At 41.6% G+C, this 20989-nt stretch overlaps 4 protein-coding genes across 4 annotated transcripts; all 4 read left to right on the top strand.

Moving 5' to 3' along the window:
* The first annotated feature begins 5036 nt into the window (after window positions 1–5036).
* LOC308321724 (claudin-17-like) lies at window positions 5037–5877 on the top strand. Its single transcript, XM_080772802.1, has one exon. It carries the CDS (start codon window positions 5071–5073, stop codon window positions 5734–5736), a length of 666 nt encoding a protein of 221 aa, XP_080628928.1. The 5' UTR covers window positions 5037–5070; the 3' UTR covers window positions 5737–5877.
* Window positions 5878–8786: 2909 nt separating this feature from the next.
* On the top strand, window positions 8787–9789 carry LOC308321723 (claudin-8-like). Its single transcript, XM_080772801.1, has one exon. The coding sequence runs from the start codon at window positions 8839–8841 to the stop codon at window positions 9730–9732; it is 894 nt and encodes a 297-aa protein (XP_080628927.1). The 5' UTR covers window positions 8787–8838; the 3' UTR covers window positions 9733–9789.
* Window positions 9790–14702: 4913 nt separating this feature from the next.
* Window positions 14703–16366, top strand: cldn8.1 (claudin 8.1). The gene has a single exon (XM_080772191.1). It carries the CDS (start codon window positions 14774–14776, stop codon window positions 15572–15574), a length of 801 nt encoding a protein of 266 aa, XP_080628317.1. The 5' UTR covers window positions 14703–14773; the 3' UTR covers window positions 15575–16366.
* Window positions 16367–17875: 1509 nt separating this feature from the next.
* LOC308321345 (claudin-8-like) lies at window positions 17876–19308 on the top strand. The gene has a single exon (XM_080772190.1). It carries the CDS (start codon window positions 17969–17971, stop codon window positions 19037–19039), a length of 1071 nt encoding a protein of 356 aa, XP_080628316.1. The 5' UTR covers window positions 17876–17968; the 3' UTR covers window positions 19040–19308.
* Window positions 19309–20989: the final 1681 nt, after the last annotated feature.

The following is a 20989-nucleotide window of genomic DNA, read 5'->3' as shown; positions in this document are numbered from 1 at the left end:
TCTCCATACAGTCTAAAAGATGAGCCCGACTGTATAAACACAAACTGTAGGTCAAAACAAACAATAGTTTGTACCAAAAAGGGTCTGTCAGTCTTCCAGTTCTTGAGTAAATAGAAAATGTTAGAAATGTAACCTAATCAGGAAAGAGACCACCTTTAATGTCAAGTATAGTTTATTGTTACAGCTCTTCTCCTGTCCATGTTTACTCGACATACGGTAGCTTCTCACCTAGCCAGTATTCTCCATCCGCATTGCCAAAACCTCCTGATTTTGATTGCCCATTATGCATACCAAACCTTATTTTTTCTTCTTTAGAACTTTTCTTTATGTTCTTTAATATTGGGACACATTGTAATGATCATTAGACTCAGGACTAGAGCAATAACCCACACGTCTACTGTAGACCAGACCCTGCCCATCCCCCCCCCCCCCCCCCCCCCAGTCAGAGTTCAGAGTTTGAATGAATGTAGAATTATGTGCACAATGTAATTAGCATACAGATATTTTAAAATAAAAAGTCCTCTCTCACACACTTATGCCAGTGTGCCAGTGATCACCCTCCCCTGGCCTTTACAAATGTTGGCACTCATGTCTAAAGTTGCCTATACCCTGCTCTAATGTACTGGTTCCCGGTTCGCGGACCAATTTTTATGGGTCACGACTTGAGTAAAAATCCTATTTTATTTTCCTACATTAACAATATCTGCTATTATGTCTTCCACACTCTCAGAGCTGTGCAGACAGCATTGGGGAAACACCGACTTGCGTGAGAATGACACCAGCTAACAGGTAATCGATGCTCCTGCCCCAGAGCGACTTCAGCAGTTTCCAGAACAACTGTGAAAAACAAAAACCATGAAAACCATGGAGGCTCTCAGCATTTCTAGGGCATGTCACAGCTGGTTAATTATAGAGCAAACCCCTATGATCAGACTCAGAGAAAGCACTCCAATGCCTGAAAATGAAATGAAACCAGACTTCCCATTTGAAAGCTCTAAAAGAAAGAGGAATGCCCATTCTGTAGTTTATTGGAAACAGCTTGAAAATATTGATTGTTTATTCAAATAAGAGCATCCATGGCAGGAAGAATAAAGCGGCACCAAACCAGGGACGGTGTCTGAACGGAGGCCCCTAGGCCAATCATCTTTCAGTCTACTCTACTCTCTGGCCTAGTCAAGGCCCCATGGGCACTGACCCCCTTGGCCCAGCTAGGCCATAATCTGTCCATTGTACCAAACACAAAACAGCATAATTCATAGATTTTTTCCCCTCCCCTCAGCATTGCTGCTTTATTTTGATAGTGTCAGACTGTCAGTGTGAAAGAGACAGGAAAGCCATACAGAGAGGGCAGCTGGCCTGGAGTCGAACCGGGGGCACTGTGAAGAATTCTGTGTGGTATATGCCTTAACCATTCTGTTATCGGGTCGCACCTACAGTATATAAACCATAGATACATATTTAGAGAAATGCATTTGGGTTTGAAAGACATTTTGAGAACACTAATGCTTACTGACAAGCATACGTTATTCTGAAAGGAAGGTCAAGAGAAATTGACCTTGATTATTCCCAATCTCATCACACCATCTGTCAGTGTGTGTGTGTGTGTGTGTGTGTGTGTGTGTGTGTGTGTGTGTGTGTGCGCGCGCGTGTGCGTTTTTAACAGATCATAATTATTTCACGTAATGTGATGTGAAGGCTGCTAGATTTCTAAGCAACTGCGCAGTGATTAGCTCTTAAACGGCCTGCATTTATGAAGTTTATTTCTTTTGTAGTGTATGGTTTTACCTTCCCCTGCCATTCACGTGCAAACGGCAGGGTCAGACATGCAAGTATACAACCTGCTTGTCGGCAGAAAACTGAGGTTCAGTGTCTTGCTCAAGGACACCTCGACTTGCCTGGAATCTTTCAATACCAGTGACGTGCACAGACATTTAGAGGGGCAGGTGCTCAAGTGAAAAAGGGCACTTTGTGCAGCAAGTGGAACTCGTCCATTGCTGTCCAAAGGGCAAAGGCAGGTGGTGCTCTAGCACCCCCTAGTGTCTATCTTTGCACACCACTGTTCAATACCCAGACAACCACTTCACCACCTGAGCCCGCCCCCACCCCAGTGTCTTTTGGAGAATCTGTCCCCTTCACCTGTCATTGAACTCAACATTTCCCGGCTCAGGGGAATTGAGTACATTGAATAATGGAGTCAATCAGCAACTCACATGCTGTGTCAGCATAGAAACCTTGGCCCCAGACGCTCTCTAATCTATGGATCTCCTCATGGTGAAATCTCCTTTTTATGTCTTCCACTGCTCTTCCACGTTCTGCTGCCTAGCCTCAGACTGAAAAAAAACATCACATTACTCCCTTGTCAATCATCAAACCCACCACAAAGGGCCTTGAGCCTTAGGGGAAAGGTAATTCCCATTGTACTGTAGATCTGCTGCACCGAGCCCCCTGTATTGACTGACAGAGTGATAAAGTGGGCCAGTCAGTGGCGTTATAAGAACCTTCCGCCACTGGGGCCAGTGTTATACTGTCAGAAGATCTTCAGACTCATATCTTACCCAAGATAAGGTGGCATGGGCATGACTCAGAGCGTTCTCTTCCCTTTTATCTGATGAAGGGCAGAAATGAGCAAATTTACTTCTGGGAGGAAAGGAGGCAGGCGGACTAGAACAGAAACAAACCTTTTGTGTAAGCTTTATAGAAATGTAAATAAAAAATAAAGAATGTTAAAGAACCTTGGTACATTGTTCTTATTATACGCTACCGGTATATTAGAAGCTACTCTTTCAAGGCAATAAACTGACTAGGGGAAGTAGGATGGAAGGTAACACAATGCGCTAGACCCCTGGGAGATGGATTGCTGGGATCGAACCCATGAACTTGTGGTCCAAAGGCGAGAGCTCTACTGACTCCGCTACCCATGGTCTGGAGCTGGATGTTAATACCTTATGAATTTCAGTATGTATTCACACAGAGACAAAGCCAAGGGATAAGATTAAGTCTGCATGTATAGCGAGAATGGAAAGAAAATGTACTAAAATGTACTCTCAGTATAACTGAGACCAAGTATTTGTAATTGCAGTCACGTACAGCAGGTGGCACACAATGTCTATATTCTCCAAACTCCACATTCAAACAAATCCCACACACCAATAACCGAATTTTTATCTCATTTTACTGGAAGCACAAAAGGTCACGTTTTAGAAGTTCATTCTCAGAATAAGTTTGGCCATAAGCACTTTTTTTTAACAATTTAGCCACGTGAGAAACTTTGTTTCAGTTTGGTTTAATTCCTACACAGTAATCCTCAGTGCCAGTTTATCCATTTGAACTGTAACCATTTTGGTTACATTTGTACACTCAGAGTTAAATCAGCATCAGGCAGTGATGGCCTAGCAGGTATGTAAATGATTGAATAAATAGATACACTATGGTGGCTGTTAACAGACACTGAATGTAAAATGGTTTTCTCAACTCAACACAGGAAGTGGTGTACTGTATCTGTTTACGTTTGAAGCAGCTATGGCGATAAAGTCTGTCACTCACCAAACCTGTTCAACTGGCTTCCTAGTTTCTGTTCCTGCATTCTATCTTCTCTGGTTCTTTCTCTCTCCTTTTGATCTCTACCCTGACTCTCTCTTGCTATTTGTTAAAGTCAAATGATACCCTGTGTATTACCTTTACCTTTAAGTATGTGAATATTTTTAACTCTCAAGAAAGTCGTGCCTCTTCCAGTAGCCGGGTTATCCCCAACATTTTGAAACGCTTCTTTTGTCTCAACCAACATTTTCTTTCATCATAACAAAGAAAATAAAAGGATGTTCTTTATGCTGAATCAATACGGGAACCTATTGTTGATGCTTTACCAATTGTTGATGCTTTATACATACTATCACTCTAGTAGTATATACACTATACTATTAGGTTGGTTACCTTAGAGATTTAGATTATTATTCATAATAAAATAAAAATACATTAACCACTATTTTATTTTGGTGATGGCACTACTGTGCCTACTTTCTAAACTGATTTAGAAGAGATTTGAAGGTCTTTGCTAAGACTATTTGAAAAAAAGCATCACATGTTGTGAGCTTGTAGATCAACTATTTTTGAAAATGTTTGACATATCAAAACATTTTAGTACTTGGTTTATTACATTTACTGTAGTACTGTAAATATACAGTATTTTGATGTCAATACTTTGTACTTACTAAAGTCAAGTTTTGAAAGCAGCCTTTACTTCATGAGTTCACATAAACAAATAATTTATCTCTTAGGTATAGATAGAGCTTATTTATTAGAGTTTCGGGCTGCAATAAGGCCCTCACACCTAAGCACCACCGATCCGACCGATTATGTCTGAGTCATGATGTTGGGAGCTTTGTCTGTCTGTGTTTTGTGCCCATATGGAGATATCTGTCTGTTTACCTGTTTCCCTCCCTTTATGAATAGTCCAGAGGGAAGAGGGAAATGATCTTCATTGCAAATGGCCTGTTCATTGACAACACGGCCCTATGCTTTTGTATTTAACACGCCTATTTTGTTTGTGTACCCATACCTGAGGAAGACCTGTTGTGCGTCGAAACGTTGTCCTATTACTTAAAATAAATTATTCTGGGAGCTGTAGAACAGTGTGCGGACTTCCTTGTGGCTAATGGGCCTCGTGATCACACTGCCAGCAAATGAAAATGATATGCTATCAATCACAAACTCCTCTCCAGATGATAACACACCTCAAACTAATGACCACAGCTCTAGCATAAAAAAAGGCTGGATAATAATTATAGACAGTATTAGTGGGTATCAGTGTGCAAACTGTGCGTGGCAAACAGCATTCAACTACAGAAAAATAGTTTCAGCTGTGTGTGACTGTGTGGGACATGACATCACATGAAAGTATTATTTTGAGATCCTGGAAGGATCAGTTGGTTAGATCAGTGAACTTAACCAGTAGGATGGCATAGCATACATGGCGATCCTATCTTAACTATAAAGAAAGAAGAACGTCAGTGTTATGTCCAGAGTCCTTCATTTGTTTCTCCAGGGAGTTAAGAGAGACATTCATTTTGAACAATGAGAGCAAAACTGGAAGTCCTAGCCTTGGTTCTGGGCTTCATCAGCCTGTTTGGCACAGTTACCATCACCGCCCTACCCATGTGGCGGGTAACAGCTTTCATCGGAGCCAATCTCATTATCATGGAGACACTGTGGGAGGGCTTGTGGATGAACTGCTACCGGCAGGCGAACATCAGGATGCAGTGCAAGGTGTATGATTCACTGCTCATTCTGCCTGCTGACATCCAGGCGTCCCGGGGGCTGACGTGTCTGTCCGTTGCCCTCACCTTCGTTGCTTTGCTCATCACAGGATGCGGGATGAGAGTTACCAACTGCTGCCGAAACAACGTGAAGGCTAAGAGCATCACTTTGGTGACTGGGGGGTGCTTGTACCTATTGTCCTGTCTGATCACGCTCGTCCCTGTCTCCTGGACAGCCTATAATATCATCAATGACTTTCATGACCCCCAGCTGCAAGACCCACAGAAACGGGAATTAGGGGAGGCCCTCTACATAGGCTGGGCTACTGCTGTGTTGTTACTCACCACTGGGATCATCCATGTGTACTGCTACGCCTCTCGTAGGTTGAAGGATAAACAACCCTACACTGATGTATTGAAAGATGACACAGTGGCATTAGACAGGGTACCCTCTAGCTCTTACAAACAGACTCAGTATGTATGAGGAGCTGCGCAATTAATTGAACATATCACTGTCTGATATGTTGGGGGACATGTGCAGTCTGATATTAGAACACACATCATGCCCTTTTTTGTTGTTTGATTTGTATGGTCATTAAAGTTTAATCTGTCCTTGCTACTGCAATTTGTTGTAGTTCTTTGTCTTAATACTTTCATAGTCCGGCAGCAGTTATTGTTAATAATAATTGCTGTTCTAAATAATTTATAATTCAAACATTTAATCTATTTCAAATTCTTACTATTTTAGTAAGAAATGATTCAACTGCCAGAGAATATAAACTGTTCTTAACCGCATGAAACTATAGTCCCTATTCTGGGCATGCCATATTAGGAAAACTAAAACATTCAGTAGCAGAACTACAAGCAACACACATTGCATGCATTTTTGTTAGAGATTGATTGGTGTACATGGTGGTCAAAACACCATTTGTTTTGACAATGTTCAGTTCCTGAACATATAGACATAGGGTTGTTCAGTTCCTGAACATATAGACATAGGGTTGTTCAGTTCCTGAACATATATGTGGCTTTGAGATCTTGAAATTAGGGACAGTCTTTCTGCTATGATTCAGGATGCTTATCGGCTTCATGTTATTTATTAATAACATAATTATGGAATGTCGCATTAAGCCCATATATGGAGATCCCTGATGTAAATGGTAAATGGTGCATTTATATAGCACCTTTATCCAAGGTGCTTTATATAGATTGTGCATCAATTCACCCATTCATACACCGATGGCGGTGGAAACCATGCAAGGCACCAACCAGCACATCAGGAGCAATTTGGGGTTCAGTGTCTTGCTCAAGGACACTTTGATACTAACTCTGGGGGAGCCCGGGTTCGAACAGGCAACCTTGCGGTTACAATCCAGCCACTCTACCCCTGAGCCCATATGTCATCAATGATGTCATCAATATTGGCCAGCAACTCTACATTTGACCTCAAACCTCAATCTCTAGACGGGCCTGCCCCAAAGTTATTAGTGCAGCCGCGCCCGGCGAAAACTAGAGTTCTCAACAGGCCCGAAAATTAAGGCCCAGCGCTACCTGGGCCCTCATCAAACCCTTTACACTCAAGATAATGTCCCCCCTACCACCCTTACATCTCCATAATACTGTATGGAGCTGACCTGTTCTGACATTCCATATGTTGATCTGAACTCATCAAACCCTGTACACTCAAGACATGCTTCTTATATGGCCAGTACAAAATTCATTCCATGTTGATCTGACCCCCATGCCAAAGCTCCAGCGCTTGCCCAGCAGTCTGCCGTCAACAATGCGTGCCCTTTAGGGCGAGGTCGCTTCTCGCCCTCAGGCGTTATATGAACGTCCTATAAAAGCATATAAGTATGCGGACGTCTCTGACGACTGACGTTTATAACAAACTGTTTGAAAATCAGTTGAAAATTGAGCAAGTTATGGTTATTTAAAAAGTACATGCCCCATAGACACATAAAGTACCAGACAGACCAAATAATAGGTGATCTATTCTACAACATTTCACTTCTGTTCAGTAGAAAATACACCGGCACCCAATTCATTGTGTACATTTCACTTCATTTCGGCTTCTTCTCGGATTTTGAACTTTGATTTTCAATAGTGTCCCTCTTTGACACAACAAGCTTGTCCACAGATAAGGAGATGGTTTGGCCCAATTTGGCCCCAATCAGTGGTTGCAGGTGTTTCCTGGCAAACCTATTTAAAGACCTGAACCTCTTTTAGATTGTTTTTGGATCCAGACTCCCAGAGCAGCAGAGCTACGGTGAGAGAAATTATTGTGATTTGTTTGTTATGGTTTTCTTAAATAACTAGTTTGTAGTTTGCCGTTTTTCTCCATACCACCCAAAGTGCACTAATGAACAAAACATGGACAGTGACGGTGTGGTCATACTGTCACACTCCATCTCATCTGTCACATTCATCGGCTCAATGTAATTTATAATGACGTTTCGAGCCAAGGCTCGTTCAGATGTTGCCACGGTCAAAAGACTTGGCTAGAATGATTGTCATTAAATTACATTGGTGCTGCACACATTGGGTGTGCAGGTTTATTCTTGACATTTTGTGACATTAATATTATACCGCCATTTTAAATATTATTTTTCAGAGCATATCCATTTAACTAAAAGTCCAGAATCCAAGCCAATAAAATATTAATTCTGTCTTTAAAAATACTTTGCTAAAGCAGGTATCCAAAGCCGCAAAAATAATCCACACATAATGGCATATTGTTCATGTTTCATATAGCCTACTGTACACAGTATGTATGTCTATATAGTATATACTAGGGTTATAGTTATAGGCTACATACAAGTACTGTAGGCATATATGGAAAATGCAACCTGCCTAGAATATATAATGGGTTATTTTTTAGGACAAGCAAACTCAAGAGTTTCATTAATGAGGTGAGAACGGCTGGTAGCCTGGCAGTGTTTTATTTCATTGAAACCAATCCCACTCGGGTTGCTTTGCTCCACACCTTTTACCAGCTCCATTTACATGTAAGCCAGGGGACATTTTGACACTGGCGATCCCTGGGTCACTTTCTGTGCGAGGAACAAGAAATTCAAGTATCTGATACAAAATGTTGTTGGCGAATCACTGACCAATCTCATTAAATGCTCAAAAGAGAAGAAATGCCAATTATAAACTGTCAAAAGTAGCTCTCAATGTTTTTAGGAGACAGGAATTAAGAGACATATATATTTTTTTAACAAAACTTCTGGTGAAGTTGTATTAATGATCCAAACATTTGGTGCCTAAATATTTCCCGACCAATGGCAGAAATGCTTTCTTTTTATAAATGAGACTATAATTATTATATAATTAGACTTTCAACTTTAAGCTGTTCTTGACCACGACACCATACTAGTCTATATGTTTTCATGAACAACAACACTATACTAGGTGTGCCAAGCATCTTGGTGCATGCAATGCAGATTAACCAGTATGGCTGCATGACATTAGCATAGTTTCAAGAGTGTATAAATTCCTGACTTTGTCGGTTTCCTCATTTGCTTCATCAGGTGCGGCAAGACAGACGGGGCTTTATCTTTGGCTCTCAAATCTGTAAGCCACAATGGCTTCTTACACAGCCTACAGTGGCTATGATGGTAAACCACCTCTAACGTATGCAGCCTCTTACTATGATGACAAAGCAGCCGATACTTACGCCGACTCTGTGTATGAGGAAAAGAAGAAAATCGAAAAGAGAAACCGTAAGGAGGCCATCTGCTGTGAATTGATTGCTTTGGTTATTGGCTTCATTGGACTTATTGGAGTGGCAGCTGTGACAGGGCTGCCAATGTGGAAGGTGACGGCCTTCATCGAGGAGAACATCATTGTGATGGAGACCCGCTGGGAGGGCTTATGGATGAACTGCTACAGACAGGCCAACATCAGGATGCAGTGCAAGGTGTACGACTCACTTCTGTTTCTGCCCGCTGACCTGCAAGCTGCCAGGGGTCTTATGTGCGCCTCTGTAGCCATCTCCGTCTTTGCCCTCATTACCTCTGCGGTGGGAATGAAATGCACAAAGGTGGTGGACCATCGAGCTAAAACCAAGCATGTGGTGCTGGTGGCCGGCGGCTGCCTGTGGCTCCTGGCCTGTATCACCACAATGATCCCGGTCTCCTGGACGGGTCATGTCATCATCAGGGACTTCTACAACCCCTTGCTGATCGACGCCCAGCGCAGGGAGCTGGGAGAGGCCCTCTACATCGGCTGGTGTACCTCAGCTTTGCTTTTCACAGCTGGGGTGATCTTGTTGTGCCGCCATGCTCCTCACACCCAGGAGAAAGATGAAAGGATTGTTGGAGCAAATGTCCCAGGAGCAAATCTCTATCAACCTGCATATGGTCAACCTGCATATGGATACCAACCATACACATACCAGCCTGCTTACACCTACCAGCCTGCCTACTCTGCACCCCCTCAGGGATCTGTAATTTACACACCCAACCAGTTCCAGTAGGGGAAATTGAAATCGGACAGTTTTGGACTTTCACTGTCCCAAGTGCATTTTTTTTGTTCCCCCAAGCTGTAATTTCTTGCCAACTGTGTGGCATGTATGGGGGGGGGGGGGGGTGCTTCTGAATTCATTTTGTTAAATTCAGAAAAGCTTTTATTTTAAATGATGGTTATTAGTTATTGTTAAATTGCATGAGATGAGAGAAACAGTGTTTTTATTATTGCTTTGAATGTACTTAGAATAATGATAATCAAATGCACTAGGCTTTATTCAGATTTTATATTGAGATCTCGCTATCATTGTAGAGAACAAACATGTGTACTTTTCCACAGCACTGAATAGACTGAATATTAGGTCAAATGTGAGGTGAAATAAAGTGCTATCTTGTTTCCCTATGATGTCAAAACATTTGTATTGTCTCCCTTTGTCACAAATGCAGCTGGACCAGTAAAACGAGACTTGGTTTTACTGGTTCCACTGAAAGCAAATCCAGTGCTACTGCGTCATTTTACGTACCCTATAATTTAAACATTTAGCAGATGCTATCCAGAGCCTCACGGTCTGGACCTTACATGTGGCATTAACCCAAGTCGCTAAACGAAACGAAAAGTGGACTGAGAAATAGAACAATGCTAGTGTTAAAACTAGGAAAAAACATGCCAGACTTAAACTCCAGAAACTACAGCTGCCCACTTTAAAAGGGGGTTTAACAAATCCCCTATACTATTATGGTGTCCCAAGTGAGATATAGTAGACTGGATAAAAATAATATTTCAATTCCACCTTTCTAGACTTGGAGGCCTATATTGTGATCTTGTTTCTATTTCAGACATATTTATAAAGTGTTGAACTGTTGATCCACTTCCTGGGCTAAAAGATAATCTTGTTAAACACACAGAACAGAATATGGAAACGTTTTGGCGTAACAAACTAGCTCTTGTTTGGCACCGGTAGTAGTTTTTTTTTCTCCTTTTTTTTTGTACATGTCATGACTAGGCTTTTGCCTTTTTGTACATGTCAGGATGCAGGCTTTGCGTTGTAGAAAGATGTAGGTATCTTGACTATCCAACTTGTAAAAAAAAAAAAAAAAGTGTACTAAAATACAACTTCAATCTGAATTTAACTTGCAGCATTGTTCTATCTGCAACTTGGGAGCAACATTAATTTGGTTCCAGAATATAGGACTGGTTTGAGCAGTCCCCAACCATGCAAAATCTATCTTGAAGCAAACTTCAAAGATTATTTCAGGATGAAAAGGCTTCGACTAATATCAGTAAAGTATTGTGAGGAAATAAAGAAAATGATGTGCTCAAACAAGTCTTATGAAACCCAAAATACACTAACGAGGAGTAAATATGACCAGGACAAGGTATAAGTCATGATTTGGAATAACCTTAGATCAAATGTATTATGTCTTAGTGGCAGACATAAATATTACACTAAACGTAACCAACATCTCTGCTTATGCTGCTCTGTTAATTCTTCATAAAAACAGAGTGTCCTATGGTTTGAATTAGTAGAAGCATGGCTGCCACTGGTGCAATATGGGGATAAGTGATCAAATGTTATGTGTATTACAGCTAGAGGATCCCACTTAGAAGTCATACTAATTGGGAGGCAGGGGATGAATATAAAACAAATGTCTGAGCGGTATATAAATGAGATGTTGGTAGCAGCAACTAGCATTATACTACAATACACTAGCATTAGTTATACTGCCTTGTTAAACCTGAACCTAAAGTGGTTACAAGGAAAGATGAATGGGGCTGAGTTTTTATACTGTGGCAGAAAAGAGACGGTATGCATGCAGTTCTGATTGCAAGGAGGGAGCGGCGATCAGGGTATTTTAGGGAAGGTTTAAACTTACTTCCTCCTACGGAAGATGACTCATCTATAGTCATGGCCCAACAAGGAGCACAGACATGATAGACTCATACAACACTGATGGCAATATTGACACACACATTACATGCATGATGTGGAAGGGGAGTTGGCCTAGTAGGCCAGTCAATAGAAGCTAAAAAGGGACGTGACCCCAAATAAATTGCAATAGTAATCGTTCAAGGTTTTTTATGATCCTTAGGGTCATCCAAATAACAATACATTAAAAATGTATTATTATATACATTTTTGATCATGGTAATTCAGTCGTTGAACGTTGGGGTACCATTGAAAACCTATGTAAGGCAAAGATTTCACATTTTAATTATGCTTTAAGTACAATGGGACATCAAACTAGGGTTATTCATGATTCTGAACCCATTCCAAGCATTAGTTTTGCACAAAAAAACGGCCATAGCCCAAATGTGATGACCTCATCACATTTGTGAAGATTAGTTTGTCACATGCTACTTAAAGCATTATTCAAATTTGAAAATGTTGCCTTATATAGGTTTTCAATGGTACCCCAACGTTCAACCCCTGAATTTACCATGATCCAAAGTTTATATAATAATCCATTTTAATGTTTTATTATTATTGCAATTTCTTTTGGGTCAAATCTTAGATTGACTGGCCATGTGAGATAGAACTAGCCCTGAGTATGCTATGCTTCTGTGGAATATATGCATATGCTTCCCAGCACATGGTGTTTACTGGGAAGCAGCAGTACCCTCTATATATCCCAGCTCTCTGAATCCTGGGAACTGTTGAGTCGGCAATTACATTTATTATTCTATTACCTCATTATTTACCTGTGAATCACAAGTATGTTGAGTGTTGACCTGTTATGTTGATGTTGCGTAGATGCACAATTTGTGTTGGCCATCTTACAAGCTATTGTATAACCGTCCTGGCAGAAATGGCCAATCTTCCATGTGATGCATTGTGAGCTTGTAGATCTGCTATTCATACGAGATACAGTATAAGGCTAAAGTGGTTAACATGTTTGAAGAACACAACACAAGTGTGTGTATGTTTGTGTTCATGTGCACAAGTCTCAGCTTTTGTCAGATGTAAGAAGCGAGGTTCTCTAAGAAGGGATGTGGGATGGGTTATGTCTGACCAACGTATTCGCCCCGCATCGCGTCACCCCAAATGACGGCCCTGGACGTAAGCACTGAAAATTTACCAAATTTATTTATGTATTTTACAATTAATGAATAGGCCTATACCGTTTCTGACAGTGTGTTGCATTCCAAAATATCCTCTGGTGCTAGGAAGCAACCTGCAGTCCTTTTAGTGTTCCCTTATAAACAAATACTATTATGTAACTCTTCTGAGCACAGGTCTTCAGGGCTGGTTGGTTATTGTGGCCTCCTGGTCATGCTATAATAGGACAATGTGAATCGTGTTATGCCTTTCACGGCAATTGGATACTGCATTCATGATTTGAGGCATTTTGTTCCAAAAATATCTTTTGCAAAAATCAACCTGCTGGTGGCACTATAACAAGCTAAAGGAAAAGGTGGGTTTTCTTCCCTGTCCTCTCTAGGTCGTCCTCAGACGAGCCCTCCATCGTCACTTCCAGTCATTCTGGTTCTCCATATATCTGGCCAGTTTGTTGGTACTTAGCACTCCTGCGTCTTTCTTGTGTACATGTACCGGTATGTCAATGTGGGACTGGGACGTCCTCTTGATTGATGCCCAATTGCCCATGTGTTGGTTCCCAGAGCACCAATTTGCTGGCTGGTAGTTATTGATGTCTTTGGCAGTATCCAGCTATTCTCCTGGCTGCTATTTTCTGGCTCACCCTAGGTATTCCCTCATACAGGATGTTGTACACTCTTGTACACTCTTGTTCAGGTCCAACTCAAATGTTTATCTAGCCTCCTGCCGCACGTAGCCAGCCTTCATCTGCCTTTGCGATGCATATTGCCCCATCGCTGCGTGAGGCTAATGTTGACCTGCAGTCCTGCACACTATCCGTATGGATTCACTCTCATCTGTGTAAATATATCGATAAAGCAGTACCCAATGCCCACGGTCACGGTCAAAAAAGTTAGCCTCGTTTCTCATCATTTTGGAACGTGGGCTATAGCCCATATCGTACGGCATACTATGGCACGCCGTTTTTCATCATTTTTCATCATAAATGTAGACGTCTAAATGTAGACGTCTAAATGTGTACGTCTAAATGTAGACGTCTAAATGTGTACGTTTTCTCTTATGGGGGTCCCTGGCACGGTGCGATGAGAGTACAGTCAGTACTCCATTTTAACCATGATAGATTAATTGAAAACACCTGTTCTTTTTTCTTTCTACTGATATTGTCCTATTAATACGTGAGGGGGCCGTGTTTTTTCATTTACTGTTTTAATTTATGAATACTGTTTTTTGAAAAGAACGAGGAGGAGGAGTCTCCGGAGGAGACTAAACAAATCAAAAATAATTATAAAAAATAACTGAAAACAGTAAATGAAAAAAGACGGACCCCTCATGTAGGCTATTAGAAGGACAGTCACCAGAAAAAAGGACAGGTATTTTCGATGAATCTATCATGGTTAAAATTAAGTTTTAAATTACAATGGGTTTGTATAGGAATGGGGCGAGGCAGCTAAAACGAATATCAGATATCTAAATACTGAATGGAGCAACTTAAAAACTGTCTGGGGTGTTCACATAAGCCTGAGTAGACAATACAACGACCACATGGAAAGTGAAATATACCTTTTAGTCTTGTTGCCTAACCTTATATTTTTTCCAGTTATATCTAACCTTACAATGAATAATGACTAAAATCGTCTCAAGTCTAGTTGATGTGTAAATAGTACGATAATCTAATATATTAGTGTGCTCATTGTACACAATCTAGGAGTGTAATTTGAGACCTTTGAATAAACAAAGTGGCAGCTTACTATAGCTCACATGGTAGGTGCACAAAGGGAAAGAAGAGTCCTGGAGGGTTCTGTTTCATAGCAACAGGTCAGAGTTCCCACCCTCCCATTATGGTGTTTCTTCCTCAGGGAGGAGGCAAATACAGGTGCATACAACAACAGTGCCTCTTCCACTGGGATGCATAGAGTGAACCTGCTTCCCCCTCTGAGCAGTCACCATTCAGATACCACTGTGTCTCTGAACCTGGAGCAATAAGAGGAAAAAGACGATGGCTAACTCAACACTGGAGGTAATCGCTCTTTTACTGACCTTGATTGGACTAATTGGAGCTGCTGCAAGCACTGGGATGCCAATGTGGCGTGTCACAGCTTTCATCGGGGAGAACATCATTGTGTTTGAGACCCGCTACGAAGGGCTTTGGATGAACTGTTTTAGACAAGCAGATATCAGGATGCAGTGCAAGGTGTACGACTCTCTCCTGGCCCTGTCCTCTGACCTGCAGTGTGCCAGGGGTCTAATGTGCTGCTCTCTGGCACTGGCCGGACTGGGTCTGATGATCAGTATGATGGGGATGCAGTGCACCTCCTGCATCCAAAATAACGACAAGGCCAAGCGCATAGTCCTCGTCATTGCCGGGAGCATGATCATCATGGCTTGCATCTGTGTCATTATCCCAGTGTCCTGGACAGGCCATGTCATTATCAGGGACTTCTACAACCCCCTGCTGATTGACGCCCAACGGAGGGAGCTGGGAGAGGCTCTCTACATCGGTTGGGTGGCCTCTGCTTTCCTGTTCGCTGGAGGTTGCATGTTTACCTGCTGCAATTTGCAGGGTGAGGACAAGGCCTCAGACAGGTATATGTACTCCAGGAACTCCCAGTATATGGCCTATCCGCAACATCCCCATTATCCCCAGCATCCCCTTCATCCCCAGCAGCTGGTGATGCCTCCCCAGCCACAGCCCCAGCCTCTTCTCTCCAGACATCCTTCCAACCAGAGCTACAACTACAGCCACTACAGCCACCACTCCAGATACCCCTCTGTACGCAGCGCTGTGGCCATTCTCTGAGCACTAAGGACTTACTGAGGTAATGATCAGCTCGGTTATGCTCAAACGGAATACAAGGAACTTTAAGACATTTTTTGTAAGACTGGACTGTGTACATTTCAAAAGTCAAAACAGGCATTTCAGTATAGAGATGAAACATTTTGAAAAAGCGTCTTTAAGTTCAATGACTTGATTTACAAGACAGAGTTAATGTAGGATATAAAGATTTGTTTTCTATGCTTATGAATGTACTTTGTTAATTTTTGTTGAAGAGCACTAGTGGGAATCTTTGGCTGCATTATGATTATAATTGTTTTGGAGCCTAGTGAAAGGCTAAATACACATTTTACTTTTGTGTTTATTGTAACATTTCATGTGGTTTTTGTCACCTGTTAGGGATGGCAGTGGTCCATAGCAGTGACTGAATATACTGCACATTTATGTATAAAGTACAAAGTACTTGCGTTCATTGTTGAATTTCTATTTGTAACAGATATTTGCTACACTGTGTACCCAAAATGATCTGTTTCAGACACAATTCACATCAGAATACTTTATCATCAGGAAGCAAATTTCAGCAAGTTTTCTTTTAGTTATTATATTATTATAATACAGTTCCCCAGACACCAACCAACTGCATCGTCTTGGTTTCAGTTCCCATGTAGCCAAGGTACTGTAATCTTTTGATATAATCCCTTTTCCCTGTCTATCTCCACTGCAATAAATTGCTCAAATTGATACTGGGAAGTCCATTGTTTAAGATCAAGATGTGTCCTCCTAACCCACACAAATTAATATTCTAACAAAAGTGAATACCACATTAATGGTTTAATATCAAGGCATGACAATAAAACAAACATTTAATAGGATATTTTTTCTTTCACCCACGGGTTTATATTACAAATAATTTGTCAGATAAGACATAATGTTGCTATTTTTTGTTCTTTTCTTTTTACTATTCTAGGTCTACTGGTGTCTGAGTGCTCTTAAAAGATGATGCAATTGAAGCAAATGTCTATGTAAACATGAAACAAAGACTGCTTGTTTAAGGTGTAGGGTGTAGGCCATAACACTGCCATAGGGCTTAGCTTCAGTGCAAACAGAAAACGAATCCTCCCAGCATGATCACGTGACATCATTTGCAAGTCACTTTGAATAAATGAGCCACATGGGCTGTGGATCAAAACTGATTGTCTGTCTCACCAATCTGAGAACCCATCGTCAAAAAAAGGAAAAACAGAGCCCTATTTTCCTTTATTGGCGGAGTCAACAGTTTGTCACTGTTAAATGAAAATGTATTTTCTTTTACCTGTGATTGTCCTCACATATTTCTATTCACTAAAATATTTTGTATACGTCACATTAGTTTAATAGAGAAAATCCACTTTATGTCTTTCTAGTTAAGTATACAGAAATGGCAGTACAATAATATTTTGTGATGCAATGTATAAGATATTTTCAATTGTGCATTTTAAAACTCACACTCGTTTCTGCCCCTTGACCTTAAAAAAGTCCATAGAGATGGCTGCCAAATGACATCACGGGTGCATGCTGAAGGATGTTGCGTTCACACTGGCAGATGAAACGATGCAGTCTACCATTCATTGTCAAGCCATAGATAGATAGATAGATAGAGATAGATAGATAGATAGATAGATAGATAGATAGATAGATAGATAGATAGATAGATAGATAGATAGAGTACTACAGCAACACACTTGCATAGTAACCTCGTGTCACCAGTCTTTCCACCTCGGAAAGCCTGCATAGTAACAATGTGTGTGTGTGTGTGTGTGTGTGTGTGTGTGTGTGTGTGTGTGTGTGTGTGTGTGCTTGGCTTCACCAAGTTCCTCTCTGCTCTCTTGTGGAGAAGAGTAGTACTACAGTTATTCTTGTACGTAGGTATCATTTATTTACATTGGAAAGAAAGAGTTGATGCACAAAGTTCCAACACAATTGGCCAGTAGTGTGTCAGCAGTTCATGCTTGTTAATGCGACAAGTACTGCATTGTCATTTAATACATTTACAGTTTTTTTTTTTTTTTATAGCTTCATGTTATATTGATAGGGGTCATTGTGAAAAGCATGAAGGACTCATAAATGAAAGACCTGATGTCTGTGATACTGGAGGTTTGGCCCCTATGGCCACAGAAACCATAAACACTAAATAAGCAGTGGTCCTCCTTACCCTCATTGCTCCCAGCTAACCAGGTGATCACAAAGCATCACTCCCATAACAAACACTTGCATACCATACACACTATTCCAGTTCAGAACAGGGTCCCTCATTGCTGTGTACAACTATTGTGAGAACATTTCTGATACGGTCTTACACTAAAAGGATCTTACACTGAGATGCCTCCGTTTTAACTTGGATTCTAACGTCTTTGGATATAAGTTATACACGGCACAATAATGGTTCAAGGGATTACGGAGATAGCTGCCATTTGCGTTGGCCTGGTTGGGCTAATAGGAGCTGCTGCATCCACTGGCTTGCCGATGTGGAAGGTGACAGCTTTCATCGGGGAGAACATCATCGTGATGGAGACCCGCTGGGAGGGCTTGTGGATGAACTGCTACAGACAGGCCAACATCAGGATGCAGTGCAAGGTGTACGACTCCCTGCTGTTTCTGCCCGCTGACCTGCAAGCTGCCAGGGGTCTGATGTGCTGCTCTCTGGCCCTGTCAGGGATAGGGCTCCTAGTAGCACTGTTTGGGATGCGCTGCACATCATGCATTCAGGGAAATGCACGTGTGAAGGTCATCATCCTAATGGTGGCAGGTGGTATGCAGTTCCTGGCCTCTATCTGTGTGTTTATTCCTGTGTCCTGGACAGGCCATGTCATCATTAGAGACTTCTACAATCCTCTGCTCATCGACGCCCAGCGAAGGGAGTTGGGAGATGCTCTCTACATTGGGTGGATGACCGGTGCTGTTCTCTTCGCCTCGGCCGTGTTGTTTGTCTGCCGCCGTGTGCCCTTAAACAAAGGTTCATTTGATGTATACCGTCCAGCCAACATGAATGGATACAAACCAGCACTGATGAGATACCATCCCATTTCAAGTGTTCCCAGCATGAGGACAGATTTGGGCCTGCCGAACAACAGCTTTGTTGGACACCACCTAGTCCCTTTCATGCCAGTTCCTCCAGTGACAAGTGATGGATTAGTCAACAATCCGCCTGTAGTCTATAACCCAGACATGGTTCAAAACGGAACAAATGTGGGTCGACTGCAGCGCTCTACTCAGAGCTCTAACTTTGGCGGAAACCTGTCAACACCGGGAAACTCTTTGTATTCAAGTCAACAGACCACTCCATATCATTCGACCACTCCATATCATTCCTCAATTTATACAGGCAATCCCTCCTTGTCCTACGCTTCCAGCTACTATCCAGTTCCACACAATCCTGTTTTCATAGGATACAGTAAATCAGTAGTTGGACCACAGTCTCACAGTGGCAGCAGTGCCGGCATGTACATCTAAGAAAATGGGAGGTATATATTTTTTAATTTACCTTAATCAGCATCAAAGACTGCTTTCATCTAGAATCATCAAAAGTCTTTTTGACATATTAATATCATAATGTTTCAAACACTGGATCGAGTCCAGAGCAAAGTCTGTATGTCCTGCACCATGGGTGGTGTAAAAAGGTGAAAACATGATTTAATTTACTTAACAAACTATGAATGTTATTATGTATCTTTAGTTTATAATAACATAATCAGGTGTAAAAGATTGAAACTGTCCTAATATGTGCTTATTTTTTATGTACGCTCGGCTAGACTACTGTTGTCAATGTAAACAGCGTGACATACTTCTTTCTTGCCAGGTATTTCCTATAAACAAATTATCATGCCAACAAGTCGGCCCAGACAGAAAATATATCCTGTGATCAAAAGTAAAGGTCAGAATTGAGTGAACAATAGGTGCAAGGTTTAATTTGATGGCTGATAGTTTTAAGCTTTTAGAGCTAAACATATTATGTGTTCAAAACATCAGACCATAGGTTCAAACCCTTCCAATGTGTGCTGGTAGTGTTACATGAGTCAAGTCTGTTCTGCTGTATGGATCTGAGAGCTGTAGAGTGGTCAAGACAGACACAAGGAGAATAGAAGTATTCCATAACAGATGCCTAAGACGTATATGTCAGATCTTTTGGCCAAATAAAATATCCAACAATGAACTGTACAAACAAACAGGGAGCCGGAGCATTACCAAGGACATTACACACAGACGACTGAGATGGCTAGGACATGTATTGAGGATGGAGCAGGACTGCATCACAAAGGTGGCCTTAAGATGGACACCACCAGGCAAAAGAAAACCTGGGAGGCCCAAGACCACCTGGCGCAGAACTGTGACGCAGGAGCTGGAACAGATGAATCTGTCCTGGGGAGAGGCGCAACATGCTGCCAGGGATCGAAAGAAATGGAGAGCGCTCATTGAAGCCTTATGTCCCATTGGGGACGAAGAGGAGTAAGTAAGTAAGTGTTACATGAGAGGGCCAATGAATAGACCCTATTTTAGCTAGAATTGGTAGGCCTACGTGTCTGCCCTGCCTGCATACATTCTCTCCCATAGATACAGGTGCACTGTGCTGCCATGCATGCCATGGATTTGATGGATACAAGCTGTGTGTGTGGCCTATAGTTCCCCAGTAATAACAATGGACTGCTAAAACACGTATTGTAAAAAATATATTCAGATGATAACACGAAGGACTGAAGTAAAAGGATATAGTTCAACATCCATGACTGAATCTTTGGCCATCACCCGGTTCCATTCCACAGCCATTATTCACCACTAGGTGGCACCACAGAACACGATGAGAGATCATTCTGTCCTGATTCCTGAACTACCGGTATCCTGAACTATAAACCCTGAACAGACCGTGGTCTCGGGTTACAGGTTCCCTGCATTTAGATGACGCTCTCAAAACCCTTTTACAATTACATGATTCTAACTCTAACATATAGAGGCCTATTTTTTTATATAATAAAGTTTGTGTATCTAAATCATTGGAAGATGTGTTGTTGTTGTTGTTGTTGTTGTTTACAGCCTAAGGAGCTCAAAACAAGTTAACTTGAATCCTTTTATGCCAAGTGTATTCTGTAGTGTAATCTACTCGTTGTTGTTTGCATTTCTGTCCAATCAATCAATCAAATTTAGGCAGGCTAGTTGTTATGGTAGGACGACAAATAGTAGGCCTATATCTAAATAATCTAATTCATGCTCGCGGCAGATTAGTTGGGTGTAAGTGTCATGGTCACCCACCAGTTTGAAGATTAGGCCACATGATCTGCGTTTCCATCAGGACTGGATCAGGTCTGGATTTGCTGGGTCTTCTGGAGCAAAGATTTAAGACACTGTGGAGGTCGAATGTTGTCAGATTTGAAGTTAATCTTCAGGACGCAACCGACGCATGCACGGATG

The sequence above is a fragment of the Protomyctophum bolini genome (assembly GCF_963924005.1).
Source record: "Protomyctophum bolini genome assembly, chromosome: 9".
Taxonomy (NCBI): Eukaryota; Metazoa; Chordata; class Actinopteri; order Myctophiformes; family Myctophidae; genus Protomyctophum; species Protomyctophum bolini.
This window is presented reverse-complemented; position numbering and strand designations above follow the sequence as displayed.

What these genes read in the sequence shown, in the direction of transcription:
- LOC308321724 (XM_080772802.1), top strand. Translation starts at nt 5,071, where the DNA reads ATGAGAGCAAAACTGGAAGTCCTAGCCTTGGTTCTGGGCTTCATCAGC.
- LOC308321723 (XM_080772801.1), top strand. Translation starts at nt 8,839, where the DNA reads ATGGCTTCTTACACAGCCTACAGTGGCTATGATGGTAAACCACCTCTA.
- cldn8.1 (XM_080772191.1), top strand. Translation starts at nt 14,774, where the DNA reads ATGGCTAACTCAACACTGGAGGTAATCGCTCTTTTACTGACCTTGATT.
- LOC308321345 (XM_080772190.1), top strand. Translation starts at nt 17,969, where the DNA reads ATGGTTCAAGGGATTACGGAGATAGCTGCCATTTGCGTTGGCCTGGTT.